Source organism: Bos taurus, chromosome 10 (assembly GCF_002263795.3).
Source record: "Bos taurus isolate L1 Dominette 01449 registration number 42190680 breed Hereford chromosome 10, ARS-UCD2.0, whole genome shotgun sequence".
Taxonomy (NCBI): Eukaryota; Metazoa; Chordata; class Mammalia; order Artiodactyla; family Bovidae; genus Bos; species Bos taurus.
The window spans coordinates 17,778,282-17,795,332 of NC_037337.1; the positions used below are offsets into that span (position 1 = coordinate 17,778,282).

Consider the following 17,051-nt stretch of genomic DNA (forward strand, 5'->3'; position numbering starts at 1 on the left):
GTGCTGGTTCCCCAGTGTAACACCAGAACAACCTGCTGATAAAGAAAAGTTGAGATTATTACTTCCTGACAGGAAGAGCACATTTTCTTGACACAGTCTTAGTCATATTTTAAGGACCAAGTCAGGATATGTATTTTTGAGATTTCTTGGGGGTCTTGTTTAAGGTGGGTCTTTCAGTGCACTGGCTTCAGATTGATGAATTTATGACATAATAGGTTACCCACTGGTGGCTCAGATGGTAAAGAATCTGCATGCAGTGCAGGAGACCCAGGTTCAATCCCTGGGTCAGGAAGATTCCCTGGTGAAGGAAATGGCAACCCACTCTAGTATTCTTGCCTGGAAAATTCTGTGGACAGAGAAGCCTGGTGGGGTACAGTCCATAGGGTTGCAAAGAATCGGACACAACTGAGCAACTAACAGATTTCGGATTTTCAGGTTAGGATTGTCTGGCAGAACAAGATGAGCTTTTCAAAGTGAATGTTGGACCATGATACTAAACTTTTGTTTTCTCTGGCATTAATAACTTCTCCATTAACTGAAGGTCCAAACTCCCCAACAGAACTCTAAAATTCTTCTCTATATGGGCAAAGATCTCAAGTATATCTGTTTCATTTTCTGTCTTCGAAGATACCCTTTCTAGCCCTTTGTCCTCTGTCTCTAATGTAGATTGGTTGCCCTTAGGCCTGCTATGGAGATGACATCCTTGAGTTTCTCTTGTGTCTCTCCAATAGTGAATTGACTTCCTGGATCTTATGTATCTACATCTTTGGTTCACTCTCATATTAGAGCAACCATCTTCTGGTAACTTTCAGCAGTCTTTTTTTTTTTTTTCTTCTGTAAATAACTCATGCATGATAATTGATATAAATAGAATATTTCTTTTTGTCTATTATAATGCTAGAAATTCATTACAGAGTATATCTTAGAGTTGCTAGAAAAATTAAAGTTATAGTTTTCTTATAGGAATGAAGTTTGGAACAACAACAATGATTGTGGGTAATTATTTTGCTTTTTAAAGTTCTGGAAAGGCTATCTCCTAAAATGATTTTGGGGTATATGTTGTTGAATTCTGATTTTTAACTTTTCAACTTGTGAATACTTTTTATACCTCTATCAGATGAGAGTTAATCATTTTGAAAATTTGATAAAAACTTCTGGTAAAATTTTGCTTCTTAAATGAAAATAAATATAAAACATTATAATCAAATAAACTTAAAAAGCCCTTTTCTCACAATTTATAGCCTGATGTAATTTGAGTTTATATTTTAATAGTAAAAAAACTGTCTTGAAATGTGTGTCTGTGTGTTTGCAGTCTTTGATGGTGGTAGGCTGGGGCCCCAAAAGAAGACTGTTTCTTAAAAAATGGATGGCACTAGTTTATTTCCCTTCCAAAAACCAATCGCAACTAAATGAAGCAAACAGTCTCCAATTTTTATTGTCTTCATAATGAAACAAAATATGGAGTTCAGAACTGGATCACTTGTTCTTTCTCCTCTTATCTCCTCTCAGTTCAAAATGCTCGCATCTCATTCTCTTAAATCTGCAGTTAGGCTCGATGCAGTCAGGCCTCAGTACAACCTCGTTGTAGTTTTAGTCTTTTTCCGGAAAACTGGTTTAGTGTGCCCACCGTGGCCACTCCGCTTCCTGTCGTAATGCCTCTTCCTCGGGCATTCGGAGAATCCTTGCCCTTTTTGTACTGTCACTCTGTGGGATTTGTACTTTCCTACTTCTTAAAGAAGCCCACTGGGTTTTAGGAACGTTCTCCATGTTTGTGAGAGTGACCGCACAGAAAAAAGCAAATGTTTTTTTTTTTTTTTAAAGATGCCTTGATCCAAAGGAGATTCAGGCTACTGCTTCTCAGTTTTGTCCTAGTTAGATGTCAGCAAACAATGCTTATGCCCAGAAATATCTCCCTTAGATTCCAGGAAGAATTTAAGAGAAGAGATTCCTCAGACAGGCTTTCAATCTGACTGTAACTCTAAACTTCCGGAGACCAGATAGGAAGCAAGCTATCCTTTCCTTTTGGAAATTACAGCCCTGAAAACTATATGGGAAATGTCTTCAGCCAGATTTATTTCTCCTGTGTCCTCTAAAAAATCAATGAGACGTGGCTCTGCCACAGTTCTATCACTTTTATATTTTCTTTGTATAACAAGTTTTTAAAAATAAATAAATGACTTTTTGGAAAAGCTGAACTTGTCTGTAATTTTGATGCATTGCCTACATTTTTATTCAGTCTTGGAAATGGTATTTTTAAAAGGGAGGAAGGAAAGTTGGGGAGGAAGAAAGATGATGACTTACGGAAAGAGTAAGACAAGTTTTGATTGGGTTTAAATATTGGTCACAATTTATGTAAAATGTACATTTTTACATTAGCATCATTCAATTGGATATAACTAGAAATTATTGTAAATAATAAAAGTGAAAAATATTTAATATTAGAAGTACCAGTGTGTGTAGTATTGTAAAGAGCAGACCACTGAAGTCAGAATAACTGGAATCATGTCCTATTTTGGCTTCTGTGTGTATGACAATATGTATCTTGGTCACCTTTCCACCCCTCTCCCATGCTGCCCCTGCCACAGCCTCAACTGTTTCACTTTTTCCCATGTGAACAATGAGATTATGGACTAGGTAATTACTAAGCTTCCTCTTAAGATTCTGGTATTCCAGAATATGTCAGACTTTTCAGAAGGTTTGTGTCTTTTAATAAAATTAGTAAAAAATCATTTGGGCCAAAACATTTCAATGTTTGCTGATGGTAACTGTATTTAAACAGCAGTGTTTTGCTCAGGAGTGCTGCACCTAAGCAGAACAGCATAGATTTCCAATTGTGAGAACCTTGGATTCTTGCTTAGATGGAAATTGCCCTTCCAGTACCCTTCATTGACAGTTATGATGATCTCCTTTTAGCATTATGGGGGCATTGTCAGTGTATTGATTCATCTGCAACTGAGTGGTGTATTTCTGTGGGTTTGAGAATAGTGAGGTGAATGGCTTTGAAATTCTCAGTACTGTTTGGAAAGCTGATTGCATAAATTTAAAATTTAAAGTGTTTGAACAGATTCTTTTCCAAGTGATTTTTAACAAATGGTTGATCATACTGTATTTGTGCTACAGTTGAAAGGCTGAAGTAGCACTTTGGCTCCTTTCCCAAAAGCATGCTTGAAGAGGCTAGCAGCAGCAGCAGCAGCTCCCTCTGTTCTCCTCAGTGCTTTCTACCTTGCGAGTGGTGCAGCTTGTTCTGCGGATGTACTAAAACCCTCCCATTTAATCTGCAGTGGAGAAGAATGGAGCTCAATGCCCAGTAGCATTCAGTGGTCTAGCAAGGTTGCAGTAACTAGCAATGGCTATGTATTTCAACAGCTGAACAAGAAGACATTTTATAATATTTTTTTTTTCCTTTCAGCTGATAGATTTTTGCTTTCTGTTTCCTTCTAGAGAGATGTGGATAATTTGCCCTGCCTCCAACGTCTGTTTCTCAGCTTCAACAATATATCTACGTAAGTGGAAACTCCCAACTTGTCATTTATTAATAATTTGATTGTGTGGATTCTAATGCTTTAAATTAAGATTGTAAATACTTAGGAGTATTTCTATTGACATGTACGATTTTCAACTGGAAAATGACAGGGCCATCTGTGACAAAGTTCTCTGTGCAAAATCAAAGCTCTTGTGTTTATTAGCGCTTCTGATGCTAAAATGATGACTGGTTTAGTATAGTATGTGCTCTTTATAGTTATAGTTTAGAGTTGCTTCTTTGTAAAACACGTATGTGGAAATGTCAACATATATTCTGCTGTCCTTTGTTTGACACTTACTGCACTAATCAGTTGAATTAGAATTTCTTTCATAAATTATCATCTACAATCTGTGTAGCTACTGAGCAATTTTGATATAGCAGGTTATACTTGTCACTAAGCCACTTGCTAATTAGGCCATAACTTCTAACTTGGTATCCCTACTTGGAGAACTAATGCAGCTAAACACTGTATATTCAAATATATAAATGTCTAAATGTTGTTTTGTAAAGGTTTGAAGCATATCATCCTTTCTGTTGTGATGATGTCTCATTCAGTGTCAGTGTGGAAGATTTCAGAACTGGAGCTGAGACAGGCAGTCAGACTTTTCAATGCAGAATGAGTAGCCACCCTTCCCTGACTCTCCTTCTTCTCTTCTCCCTTGCCCCTCAGTTCTTTAGTTTCACTTCAAGACTGTTCTCTGAATGTACTTTTATAGAAGGATAAGAACTAAGTATAAAAGAATTGAGGACATATCTCTTCCTGAGTTCTAGGTCTGTGCTTCTGATTATTAAAAACCGGTTGAGCTTTTGCACATTTTCTGTTTCTGCCTTTTTCCTATGTTAGCCCCCATCCCTGTACTATATCTCTAAAAGGTAGTGCTTAAGTCTAGATGGTGAATTTTGCATGTAGGCATTATTTCAAAGAAAACACCCTTAATCATTTTCTTTTTTTTCTTTGTGTGGAAATACAAAGTTTTCTGAAATACTTTTAATGTCCTCTTCAGTTTATGTTGAATCCTGTTCCAGCTGCCTTCCCATCTTGTTGGAAGAGTAGAATTTATTTTTAATGGCAATGGAAGGAGCACTCAATTTTCTTTAAGGAGTTTCTACCTAAAGACTGTTAACAATTGTTTTGAGAAGATAGTGTCTCATTTTTAAAATGTGTTGTTTCTCACGTCTCACAATATTAGCTTCTGAAGGTGCGGCAAACCCTTCAGTTCAGTTCAGTTCAGTCGCTCAGTCACGTCCGACTCTTCGCGATCCCATGAATCGCAGCACGCCAGGCCTCCCTGTCCATCACCAACTCCTGGAGTTCACTCAGACTCACGTCCATTGAGTCGGTGATGCCATCCAGCCATCTCATCCTCTGTCGTCCCCTTCTCCTCCTGCCCCCAATCCCTCCCAGCATCAGAGTCTTTTCCAATGAGTCAACTCTTCGCATGAGGTGGCCAAAATACTGGAATTTCAGCTTCAGCATCATTCCCTTCAAAGAAATCCCAGGGCTGATCTCCTTCAGAATGGACTGGTTGGATCTCCTTGCAGTCCAGGGGACTCTCAAGAGTCTTCTCCAACGCCACAGTTCAAAAGCATCAATTCTTCAGCGCTCAGCCTTCTTCACAGTCCAACTCTCACATCCATACATGACCACAGGAAAAACTATAGCCTTGACCAGATGGACCTTTATTGGCAAAGTAATGTCTCTGCTTTTGAATATGCTATCTAGGTTGGTCATAACTTTTCTTCCAAGGAGTAAGCGTCTTTTAACTTCATGCTGCAGTCACCATCTGCAGTGACTTTGGAGCCCAAAAAAATAAAGTCTGACACTGTCTCCACTGTTTCCCCATCTATTTCCCATGAAGTGATGCGGTAGAACTTATTACTTTTGCTCTTGTCTTGTTTATGGGGAATAATTTAAAAAGAGATTATAAATTTGGGTGTATGGGGGTTATGACGTGCCCACTTCCTCTGGATACCTCAACTTCTAAACTCCTGGCTCTGTAGGGAGTTGATCTTAAATGTCTGTATTTAGGGAATTTTCTTCCCAACCTGAAAAGGAGTTTTACCTACTCAACGAAATAAATATATGATTAGTGGGATTAATACTTATGACTTTTTATTAAAAGTGGGATTTATTGAGAAATTGGAATAGAAGGAAGGGTTTTAGTATTCTTACTGATTGCTTTTTTTGTGTTTCTGCAAAGGCTTAGCTCTTTACCTTTCTCTAGTATTTCCAGATGACCTGCTTTTCAGGTCAAGTACATTTTCTATTTTCTGCTTTGTTCCTGTTGATGCATGTAATCCAAGAGATGATATAGAGAATATATTGGCTCTTGGGCAGGGGACAGGAGGAATTAGAGAGTGAAAGCCCTTTTCACATTTCTGTGAGTTTTATTCAAGACACAAATATTTCAGTTGACTGGGATGGTAGATGATCTGTAGTGTTAATTGTGGTGTCCTTTCATACCCTGCTACAGTCCTGGCATGACAGAGTTGCATAATTTGCAATTCAGTGGTTGAGGAGTAACATACAAGAAGAGCAGAAATAGCAGTATATAGGTGAAAGTACCTTTTAGGACTTTCTCTGGATAACTTTCAAATATCACCCAGTGAAATATCCAACCGTGTATCCATTTTGGGGAGACAAAAATGAATTGACTGTTAATGTAGTAAGGCTTCCTAGATTTTGACCAAGTTGTTGGATTCTTAGAGGCCCATTTACATAAACTATTACCTGGTGGAAATTCAGAAAGTTCCAGAATGTGATAGCACCCTAACTGAATTCAGAGAGCTCCACCTTGGGGTAGATAGGTACCTATATTTAATGATGGGTTGACCATGGCCTTGGTAGACAGGACCATTTTTGTATGTTTTCCTGTAGATATTAGAACAGGCACTTAGTTCTTCTAGTAGGCATACAAGATACATTAAGAGAATGAATGACATATCCACATCTGTGTATCTGAATAGAAGTGATGCCTCCTGTTAAAATATCCCTCAGAGCACGAGGAAGACAGAAACACAAATAGGTAATTATAATACAGTGAGTTAAACTTAGCTGTGGTCAAATGTAGATATACTGCTAAGTCGCTTCAGTGGTGTCCGACTCTGTGCGACCCCATAGATGGCAGCCCACCAGGCTCCCCCGTCCCTGGGATTCTCCAGGCAAGAACACTGGAGTGGGTTGCCATTTCCTTCTCCAATGCATGAAAGTGAAAAGTGAAAGTGAAGTCGCTCAGTTGTGTCCAACTCTAGTGACCCCATGGACTGCAGCCTACCAGGCTCCTCCGTCCATGGGATTTCTAGGCAAAAGTACTGGAGTGGGGTGCCATTGCCTTCTCCGTAGATACACTAGAAAATGTAAATCAGTGTAGAGAAGGGAGGTCAAGGAAAACTTCCCAGAGGGAGATGGTCCCTGGGCTGAGCTCTAAGTGGAGTAGACCTCAGTAAAGTGAATAGTCCTTGGACATTCCAGGTAAGGGTACAACCTAGCCGAAGTAGATGTAGAAGGCTCAGAGTGGACTCACTAGGCCTACCCTCTGGGAACCTGCAGTGAGATGTTTGCCCTCTTCTCCTCCCAACTAGCTCCAAGTCTTCCTCCAGCCCATGGAATGCTGGAGGGACCTGCCAAAGTACACTCTGTGATGATCACCTTGAAGGAAATATTCTGTGGCTAATCAAGAGAGTCAGTTGTATCTAGTTCGTTCTTCAGACGTGTTCATTCCATTATTCAGCTCTTCTGAGGTGCTATTGTCTGCTTGATTTGTTTTCTTTTTCTTGGCTCTCATAATCTTAATCTCCAAGTAGTCTGCATTTTTTGTAATGGCTGCCAGGAGAAATATCAATAACCTCAGATATGCAGATGACACCACCCTTATGGCAGAAAGTGAAGAGGAACTAAAAAGCCTCTTGATGAAAGTGAAAGTGGAGAGTGAAAAAGTTGGCTTAAAACTAAACATTCAGAAAACGAAGATCATGGCATCCGGTCCCATCACTTCATGGGAAATAGATGGGGAAACAGTGGAAACAGTGTCAGACTTTATTTTTCTGGGCTCCAAAATCACTGCAGATGGTGACTGCAGCCATGAAATTAAAAGACGCTTACTCCTTGGAAGAAAAGTTATGACCAACCTAGATAGCATATTCAAAAGCAGAGACATTACTTTGCCAACAAAGGTTCATCTAGTCAAGGCTATGGTTTTTCCAGTGGTCATGTATGGATGCAAGAGTTGGACTGTGAAGAAGGCTGAACGCCGAAGAATTGATGCTTTTGAACTGTGGCGTTGGAGAAGACTCTTGAGAGTCCCTTGGACTGCAAGGAGATCCAACCAGTCCATTCTGAAGATCAGCCTTGGGATTTCTTTGGAAGGAGTGATGCTAAAGCTGAAACTCCAGTACTTTGGCCACCTCATGCGAAGAGTTGACTCATTGGAAAAGACTCTGATGCTGGGAGAGATTGAGGGCAGGAGGAGAAGGGGACGACAGAGGATGAGATGGCTGGATGGCACCACTGACTCGATGGACGTGAGTCTGAGTGAATTCTGGGAGTTGGTGATGGACAGGGAGGCCTGACGTTCTGCGATTCATGGGGTCGCAAAGAGTTGGACACGAATGAGCGACTGATCTGATCTGATTCTTTTTAAAAAATTATTTATTTATTTGACTGTGTTAGGTCTTAGTTGTGGCATGTGGGATCTTCGTTGCCACATGCAGAATCTTTTTAGTTGCAGGACGTGGGAGCTACTTCCCTCATCAGGGATCAAACCTTGGTCCCCTGCACTGGGAGCACAGAGTCTTAGCCATTGGACCACCAGGAAGTCCCTCTAATGGCTTATTCTATGAGATAAAGTTTTTTTTTTAATTTCTAGAATTTATTTTTCTCCATTACCTACACTTGTTCTTTAAATTAAACAAAATACTTTCTTTCATCCATTCATTTGTTCTGTGATTTTTTGTTCTTGTTTATATATGAGGATATACATGAATTTGTTTCCTTCGCATAATTTAGAAATGTCGCTGTGAATGCAAGTTATAAGATCTCTGTCTGTGGAGGATGTAGGAGGGAGGAGGAAGGCTATCCAACCAGTTGGACTTTGCTTTATGATGTTCACAAGAAACTTGCCCTCTGGGAATGGGGGCTCCTTTTACATCTTGGGCCAGTTGCACTTTCCCAAAGCACAGCCCTTCTTCTCTCATCATTTTCAACCTGAAGACAATTCAGGAGTCAGCCTTTTTGAGGGTAGGAGGCTAGCAAATTGCTACCAAGCCCTCCAGTACTTACTGGACAGCTGACCCACATCTGCTGGCCACACTTATTCTGGGGAGTATTCTGAGGTTCTGCCGGTAGCATTTACTTAGCAGAGATACTCTTCATTTCAGGCTCTTTAGCAATTTGGGGTTTTACTGATTCCATCTGCTTTATATCTTCCAGAAATTCCTTAGTGTTCTGGTCTGGTGATGGAACTTTTTCTGGTTTTCTAGTATTGCTAAGGATATTTTCCTACTTTTATATTCAGTCGTTTCAGAGAGGTTTTGAGAGGGTAGAGAGAGGTCAGATCACACACCAAGCGGCCATTGTCATAGCTGTCCTTACTTTGAGTGATTTGCCCCCAAAAGGCCACCCATAAAAATATCCTTGGCAGCTTTAAAAACACGTAGGCCTTAAGTTCACTGCTGGGTAACCTGCTCCAGTAAATCTGGAGTGAGGCCAAGGATCTGTATTTTTTTAAGGCTTCTCAGAGAATTCTGCTGTTCAGCTTGATGCTAGATCTGGGAACCATTGAGTTATGGCACCCCCAAATAAGAATATTTGTTAACTAGCAGATTACTATTTTATATAAAATTTCCCTTCACAAGAAAAAGCTTCTAGACAAAAATATTTGTCAGGGATAAATATGTACTACCACCCAGAGGTAGTTTATGATCTGTAGGCAAAACCCAGGGTGTTTCATCTCCTTTCCACTGAGGCTGCACAGAGCTCTGCTCTTCATTACCAAGTTGAGGTATAATTGATTCTTTCCTGTCTCCTTTCTTTCAATCTCCAATGTAGAAAGTTTTAACAAGCTTTTTTCTTTAAAAAAAAAGAAAAAGAAGACACATTTATAATTTGAGTGTTTTCCTTGCCTAAAAGGGAATGGTTGCTACTGCTCCCAGAAATAAGGAGACGTTCGTATCCCTGGGAAAAGAGTCAAATACTAGTCAAGGTCAAGTGTCAACTCAGGACTCTTAGTCTCAGGTATTATTTTTTAAATTGTGGTAAAATACTCATAGAAGTACCATCCTAACCATTTTAAAGCACACGATAGAGTGGTGTTAATAAATACACCTACACCCTTGTGCAGTCAGTCTTGTATTGCACAGAACTCTTTTCATCTGGCAAAACTGAAACGTTACACCCATTAAACAACCGTTCTCCCTCCCCAAGGCCCTGGCAACCACCGTTCTGCTTTCTGTCTCTGAACTTTCGACTACTCTAGTTATGTCATGTATGTGGAATCATGCAATATTTGTCTTTTTGTGATTGGTGCACGTCACTTTGTACGATGTCCTCAAAGTTCATCCATGTGGTTGCTGTTCAGTCTCTTAAGTCGTGTTTGACTCTGTGACCCAATGGACTGCAGCATGCCAGACTTCCCTATACTTCACTATCGCCTGGAGTTTGTTCAAATTCATGTCCATTGAGTCGGTGATGCCATCCAACCATCTCTTCTTCTCTTGTCTCCTTCTCTTCCTGCCTTCAATCTTTCCCAGATTCAGTCTTTTCCAGTGAGTCAGTTCTTTGCATCAGGTGGCCAAATTATTGAAGCTTCAGCATCAGTCCTTCCAATGTATATTCAGGTTTGATTTCCTTTTGGATTGACTGGTTTGATCTCCTTGCAGTCCAAGGGACTTTTGAGAGTCTTCTCCAGCACCACAATTCGAAAGCATCAATTCTTCAGTGCATAGCCTTTATGGTCCAACTTTCACATCCGTACATGACTACTGGAAAAACCATAGCTTTGACTGTATGGACTTTTGTCTCCAAAGTGATGTCTTTGCTTTTCAATATGCTATCTAGATTTGTCATAGCTTGCCTTCCAAGGAGCAAGCATCATTTAGTTTCATGGCTGCAAGTTCGTCCATGTTGTAGCATGTATAAAAGTTTCCTTCCTTTTTAAGAATGTATACTTATATATTGTTCTTTAGGTGGCATGGAACCAACTAGGAGAGGCAGGTGGCAGACTGGACCATGCCTACCTCTTCATCCACACTGTTTCCCCATAGAGCCCTGTGAACTTGCCGTGTTCCACTGAACCTCCTTAAACATAATCATGCTCTCTCTTGCCCATTTAGTCTTTGCATTTACTATGGCTTCTGGCAATAATATTTTTTTCTACCTCTCTTTGTCTGAATAACACCTGATGATCCTATAGATCTCAAGTTGAGATCCTAAAGATCTCAAGGGTTCTCAAACTTTAATATGCTTAAGGATCATCTGGAGAGCCTGCTAAAATGCAGTGCTTGGGGATCCATCCTCCATGGCTTCTAATTCAGTAGTTTTAGATGGGGCTCAGGAATTTGTATCTTTAGCAAGTTGTGCAGCTGACTTAAAAATGCCACTGATCTGTGTTTTCCAGACTTTGAGTCAAAACCCATATAAGGATCCTAGTCAATTTTAGTTCAAGACTGGAACCATAAAAGCAGAATAGAAAATGTTGAGAGTTTCTCACACATTGTAAGGGTGAACACTGTCTCATGAGAAGTTTGCAGTTTTAATATATATGGGTGTATCTTTGTATACATTTGTATGTGTTTGTGTATGAATGTTATTTTGCTATAGATATTTGGGAACTGGATTACAATGTAAATATATTTCTCACCATGAATTGGGTTTAAAAAGTTTAGAAAACACTGTGGGGTCTCAATATTGGGAGCCGGAGTCTTAGCCACTGGACTACCAGGGGAGTCCCCGGATAATTCTTATTATAATCTTAAAGTTTCATTTTCCTTTGTGTTAGAATAATTTATTCAATGTGTGTATGTGTGAGTTTTTCTTAAAGGAAGGATTCTTGAACTAAAATTAAACTAAGACACTGTGAGCAGGCTGTTTTGCACACCGAGTCTCATACTGGGTTCACACATACATAGTTGAGAGGCTGATAGCTATTCATGGCAGTGAATTAACATTTTAAGGTATTGATGTGTCAAAGGCCCTTTTGGGTTTTGCTAATGTGAAGGTTCTAGAAGTTGTGGACATTTTTGGTACATATTGCTAAGGGGGAATTTTGGTCTTAAAATTACTCATGATTGTATGTTATATTGGGTGATTGTTTCTAGGTTGAGAAACACATGGTAAATTGAGATCAGTGTGTTTTATGACTTCTATTTTGTTTTGTTCTACAAATTCAAAGTATAAGTAGAGTAAACCCAAAATGCATTTAGAAATAAACTTAAAGTATGTTAAGTAACTTCCCCTGGTGCTATTCCTTATAACTTGTAGAAAATACTTCCAAAAAGCGTTTGAAGTATTTTGCAACAGCAATGTCAAATACAGTGAACATAAACATTTAAAATAAAGGTAAGTGACTGTAACATTCCCTTCTTGTCTTCATCTTGTCTTGTTTTGTTTTAATTGAAGTACAGTTGATTTATAATGTTGTATTAGTTTTAGGTGTACAGCAGAGTGTTTTGGTTTTCATGAAAAGAGATGTACAAATTTGAAACAAAAATGTTTATGTATCTGTTTTATGTCCATTCCACCTCCCCACCCTTCCCCCACCCCAACCCAAATTGCTATGTTGATCTCTTAACCCCTGGTACCTCAGTATGTAACCAACCTTATTTGAAAATATGGTCTTTACAGAGGTAGTGAAGTTAAAAGGAAGACATTAGAGTGGGCTCTAATCTAGTAAGACTGATATTCTTATAAAAAAGATGAAATTTGGAGGCAGGTATAGAGGGACTTCGTGGTAGCTCAGACAGTAAAGAATCCACTCGCAATGCAGGAGACCCATGTTCTATCCCTGGGTTAGGAAGATCCCCCAGAGAAGGGAATGGCTACTCAGTCCAGTATTCTTTCCTGGAGAATCCCATGGACAGAGGAGCCTGGGCAGGCTACAGTCCATGTGGTTGCAAAGAGTCAAACATGACTGAGCAGACGCACACACACACACACACACACACACACACGGGGAGACTGCCTTGTGAACATAAGGATGGCTATCTACAGCTATCTATAGGCCAAGAAGAAAGGCCTGGAACAGATTCTTCCTCCACAGTCCTCAGAAAACAACACCACTACCATCACCTTGATTTCAGACTTCTAGCCTCCAGAACTGTGTGATAGTAAATTTCTGTTGTTTAAAAAAATAAAAATAAAGCAGAGGTGAGCAAACAGATATTGAAAGGAATGAACAAACCAGTCAGTTAATTTTAGGAAAAAAGCAAGGTCAAAATCAATCATGCCAAAACCCCAAGTATATACTCCTAACTGCAGAACTTTCAAATTTGATCTTCTGGAGTAACTTTTGTTCATCCTTTATAATTAAATACAAACCCCAAACAAGAAGAATTATTTTCTTTTTCTATTATCTATACCATACCTCTTTGAGTTCTGTAATATCTATTTTGATGTATGCCCAGTTATAACTTAATTATAGTCTCAGTCATATCTGTCGCATGGTAGGCATGTAATTATTGTTCTTTTAATTAATGAAAAAAAGAAACCAAAGTTTAAAGCTGATGTTCTTCAATATTCATAGATAATTTTTAATAGCCCTTTTCAGCATGTCATCTTGTTTGGTTGTCTAAGGACCCAGTTTGCAGCTAATTCAGCATGGCTGTCCCCTGGGGTATAAAATAATAAAAAGTAACTAAAACAAGGAAGCCAAATTAAAATTATTTTATGGTAGAATTGGATTATTAGAAACAACTGTAACAGATATAGACTAAAAGCTTTCCTCAGTGACTTAAGATTTTAGCAGTTACTTTTTGAATATTTGAGTAGATTAAGTGTTGTTTTGAAGAAAAACTAAGACTGTTTCAGGAAGTTTCTAAATTATGTAACACAAAGATAAGACAGCCCTCTTATTGATAAATATATGTATAATAGTCATTTTAAAGTCCTTGTCTACTAATTCCAATATTCCAACAGCTGTGTCATCTCTGAGGCTTTTATAGTGACTTGTTTTTCCTTTTTGACACATATATTGAGTTTTTTTTGCTTTCTCATGTCTGGTAACTTTTTATTACATTATTGGCATTGTGAATATTACATTGTTGAGAATCTGTGTTTTGTTGTCTTAATTTGAAAGTTGTTGAATTTTGTTTTAAAGGTAGTTAACGTACAGGAAAATCAGATTGTGTTCAGGTTTATTTTTAGGATTTTTTCAGGCAGGTCTAAAGTAATCTTATTCTACACGTAGAGTAATAAGCTTTACATCTATATTTATTTTATCTTGACAGAAAACACAAGATTTCTCCATCAAAGGCAAAGCAATTATTTATCTGCAGAGTATCTTTGCACTGGTTTCCAATGCTGCATTTTTCCTCACAGGTTTATGTGATGAGGGCAGTTGTCTCCCACATGTACAGGGTGAGGGTTTCTAGCTCTTGAGTGGAATACAACATTATTAGTTTGGGAGCTCATGTAGGAGCTGCTTGTATAGCTTCACCTCTTCCCCTCCAGAGAAGGAGGGAGAGACAGACAGACAGATACATGCTCACACACACACATACAAGAGACAGACAGACAGACAGACAGAGATGGGGAGGGCTTCTTGGTCAAATGACCTTTGGAATGTAAACACACAGTTGTGGGAGATAAAATTCCGTGTCGCTTGAGAGATCTCTGACTATGCCATCACTTTGAGCCCAGGTGCCAGTTTTCTTTGCCCATGCAGAAATATGAACATTTGAGCACTGTTTGCCAATATAGAGCGACCAGCACCTGAGGCACAGCATTTCTGGGGCCTCAGCCATTTAGCTTGGGTGCCCCCGTGGTCTCTGTTTGGTTGGAACTCCAGTGTCTCCGAGCTCTCTACGCTAATAGGTACACTTTCACCTCATGGCCCCTCAGTGGTTATAATTCGCTAGGCTTCCTGGGGCTGCACTATGTTGGCGCATATTATTTCAGCCAAGACCTCTATGCATATTTTTGGGGGTTTCTTCCCTATACAACTTCTTACTCTCCACTGTCCAGCCCTCTGCCCCAGATTCCAGCAGCCTCAGCAGACCCAAACTCTGACCTCTGTTTGATCCACGCAGTGAGACTTGTGTCCTCTTTTTGACTCCTCTTCCTTTTCTGTGATCTGAGAAGGGCCTCCAGGCAGAAAGCAAGATTAAAGTGGCTTTCATGTGTTTCTCTTCTCTGAGGATCACATCTATCCTGTCTGTTGTTCAATGCTTGCTTCAAATATTTTGTCAGTTTTATAGTTGTTTACATTGAGAAATTGAGTCTGATAACCCCATAGCCAAAAGTGCAAGTTCCTTCAACTGTATTTTCAAATTATCATGTTGTATATCATCTTTGCGATCTGTCTAGTGTATAGAAGATGAAAATTCCCTTAAATTAACAATACTGTATTTTTGAATCTAAGAACAAGGGACTTAAATCTAATCCTGAATTGGTAGATGTGCAGTTGCTGTCAAAAGCCTTCCTGATATTTAAAATAAACCATTTAGAAATGAGCTAAAAATCTATTGTAAAAATCCACTTCAGGATCATGTTATTTGTCCAGAAATCTCCATGCTGTGTCTTTACATACTTTATCTCCCTATAGAAATTCCTTCAAAAACTGTGATTTAATGTACTCTAATATTTATTGAAGAGATTGAGGAAGAAGCTAGTTAAACCAGAAAATTCTGGCTAGAGAAAGATATAACAGTAGAACACAGGTTTAGTGATGGGTTAAAGTGAAAAGAGAACATTATGAATGTATGAGTAAATTATTGGGATGCTTTTAATATACCCAAATATGCCTACATAGAGTCATTCTTGAGTCCATGTCTGAGGGTGCAGGATCATGTCATTCTCAAAATAAAAATACATTTTCCTGTTTCTTATGGAAAAGTACATGTTATCTAAAAGGTGTGTTAAATTATTTAGGAGCACATTTATAAGAATTGTATGTTTCTATAGAAGCTGTTGACTTTTGATATTTGAAGGGTGATAGTTAATCACACCCTTTCTCTTCTGCTTTAAGCTTTGAATCAATGGAAAGATACAGCGGTCGGATAAATGGAGTACAAAATAGCAGAATGCAGTTTAGGTATGCATCTACAATCAGGCTTCCTAGTATATCTCTCCTGGATTAGATTTTCAGCTCACTGGCCAAAGAACTGGAAAACCGAGACCTCCCTCCTTGGGAACAATGAAGCTTAAGAAAACACTCCCACCCTGGAGACGGGTGACCTGAAAGAAAAATAAGAGAGCCTGGGACTCTTATGTATGGACGTCCCCTTGTAAGAGTTTACCTTGCATGAATTGTGTGTGTGTGTGTGTGTGTGAGATGGGGTGAATTATTTGCTTTCTCCATATTCGTTTTTAGGATTAAAGTTGACTGTTATGATGTGGTGAAACCTAGCTTGAGCTGGAAGGAAGATTATTGCCTGAACTTGATAGGCACTGAACTTACAATCAGGCCTTGGGCATCTTCCCCTTCAAAAAATCTTGCTGATATCCAAGTATGGGAGTTGGGATTCTCTATAAATAAGGAGGTTATTTCTAGATTCCTGTCTTGAAGGGAGGTGAACCAGTTAGATTTGTTTGTCCTGGGCACTTAAAAAGATATCGCAGTGGCTTAATTATATACTCCAAGATATCTTAACGAGTAGTTTACAACTGCCGAATAGTCTCTGGGAATTGTTTGTTGACAAGACTTCCTTCTTATGGTTTAAAAAGAAGTTGACAGTGTCAGTTGTAGGCCCCATGTTAAGATCATAGTTCTTAGTTGAGGAATCTCCTGGGAAGCACTGAATAGTGTAAGCCAAATTAGTAATATTTTTTGGCTAGTTCCTTTGATCTTAGCTTTGAAGTTTGGAGTTTTGCACTTCTAGGATATTGGCTTGTGATTCTCCAAAATAACCTGCTTGAGGGATTATGAGAGTGTTTTCTTCAAGTGTGTATTCATCTATTTGGCTGTGTCGGATCTTGGTTGGGGCACGTGGGATCTTCGTTGCATCGCACAGGATCTTTGGTCGCAGCGCGTGGACTCTGTAGTGGTGGACCTCAGGCTTAGTTGCTCCATGGCATGTGGGATCTTAGTTCCCCCACCAGGGATTGAACCCATGTCCCTTGCATTGCAAGGGGGATTTTTAACCACTGGACCATCAGGGAAGTCCTCCTGAGAGTGTTTTTATAGCTGCATGGGTTTAGGATGTAGGACTACCTTAGGGATATCCAGAGCATGGTAGCTAATAACTGATCCTCCTCTTTCTCATCCTCTACAATTTCATTAAAATATCTCCTCCATCTGTTTCATTTAAAGACTTTAAAATTTCTTCCCAGTTGCTTTCTGAAGAACATTGTTTATGCATTTCTCTATATAAAACA

General features: G+C 39.2%; 1 protein-coding gene across 4 annotated transcripts in view; it reads left to right on the plus strand.

Moving 5' to 3' along the window:
- The window catches only part of LRRC49 (leucine rich repeat containing 49), a 157,607-nt gene that overhangs the window by 40,845 nt on the left and 99,711 nt on the right, over positions 1–17,051 (plus strand). For all 4 annotated transcript variants that reach the window (XM_005211301.5, XM_005211300.5, NM_001100343.2 and 1 more), the window contains 1 exon segment: positions 3,442–3,503. In XM_005211301.5, coding sequence (XP_005211358.1) covers positions 3,442–3,503 — 62 coding nt within the window.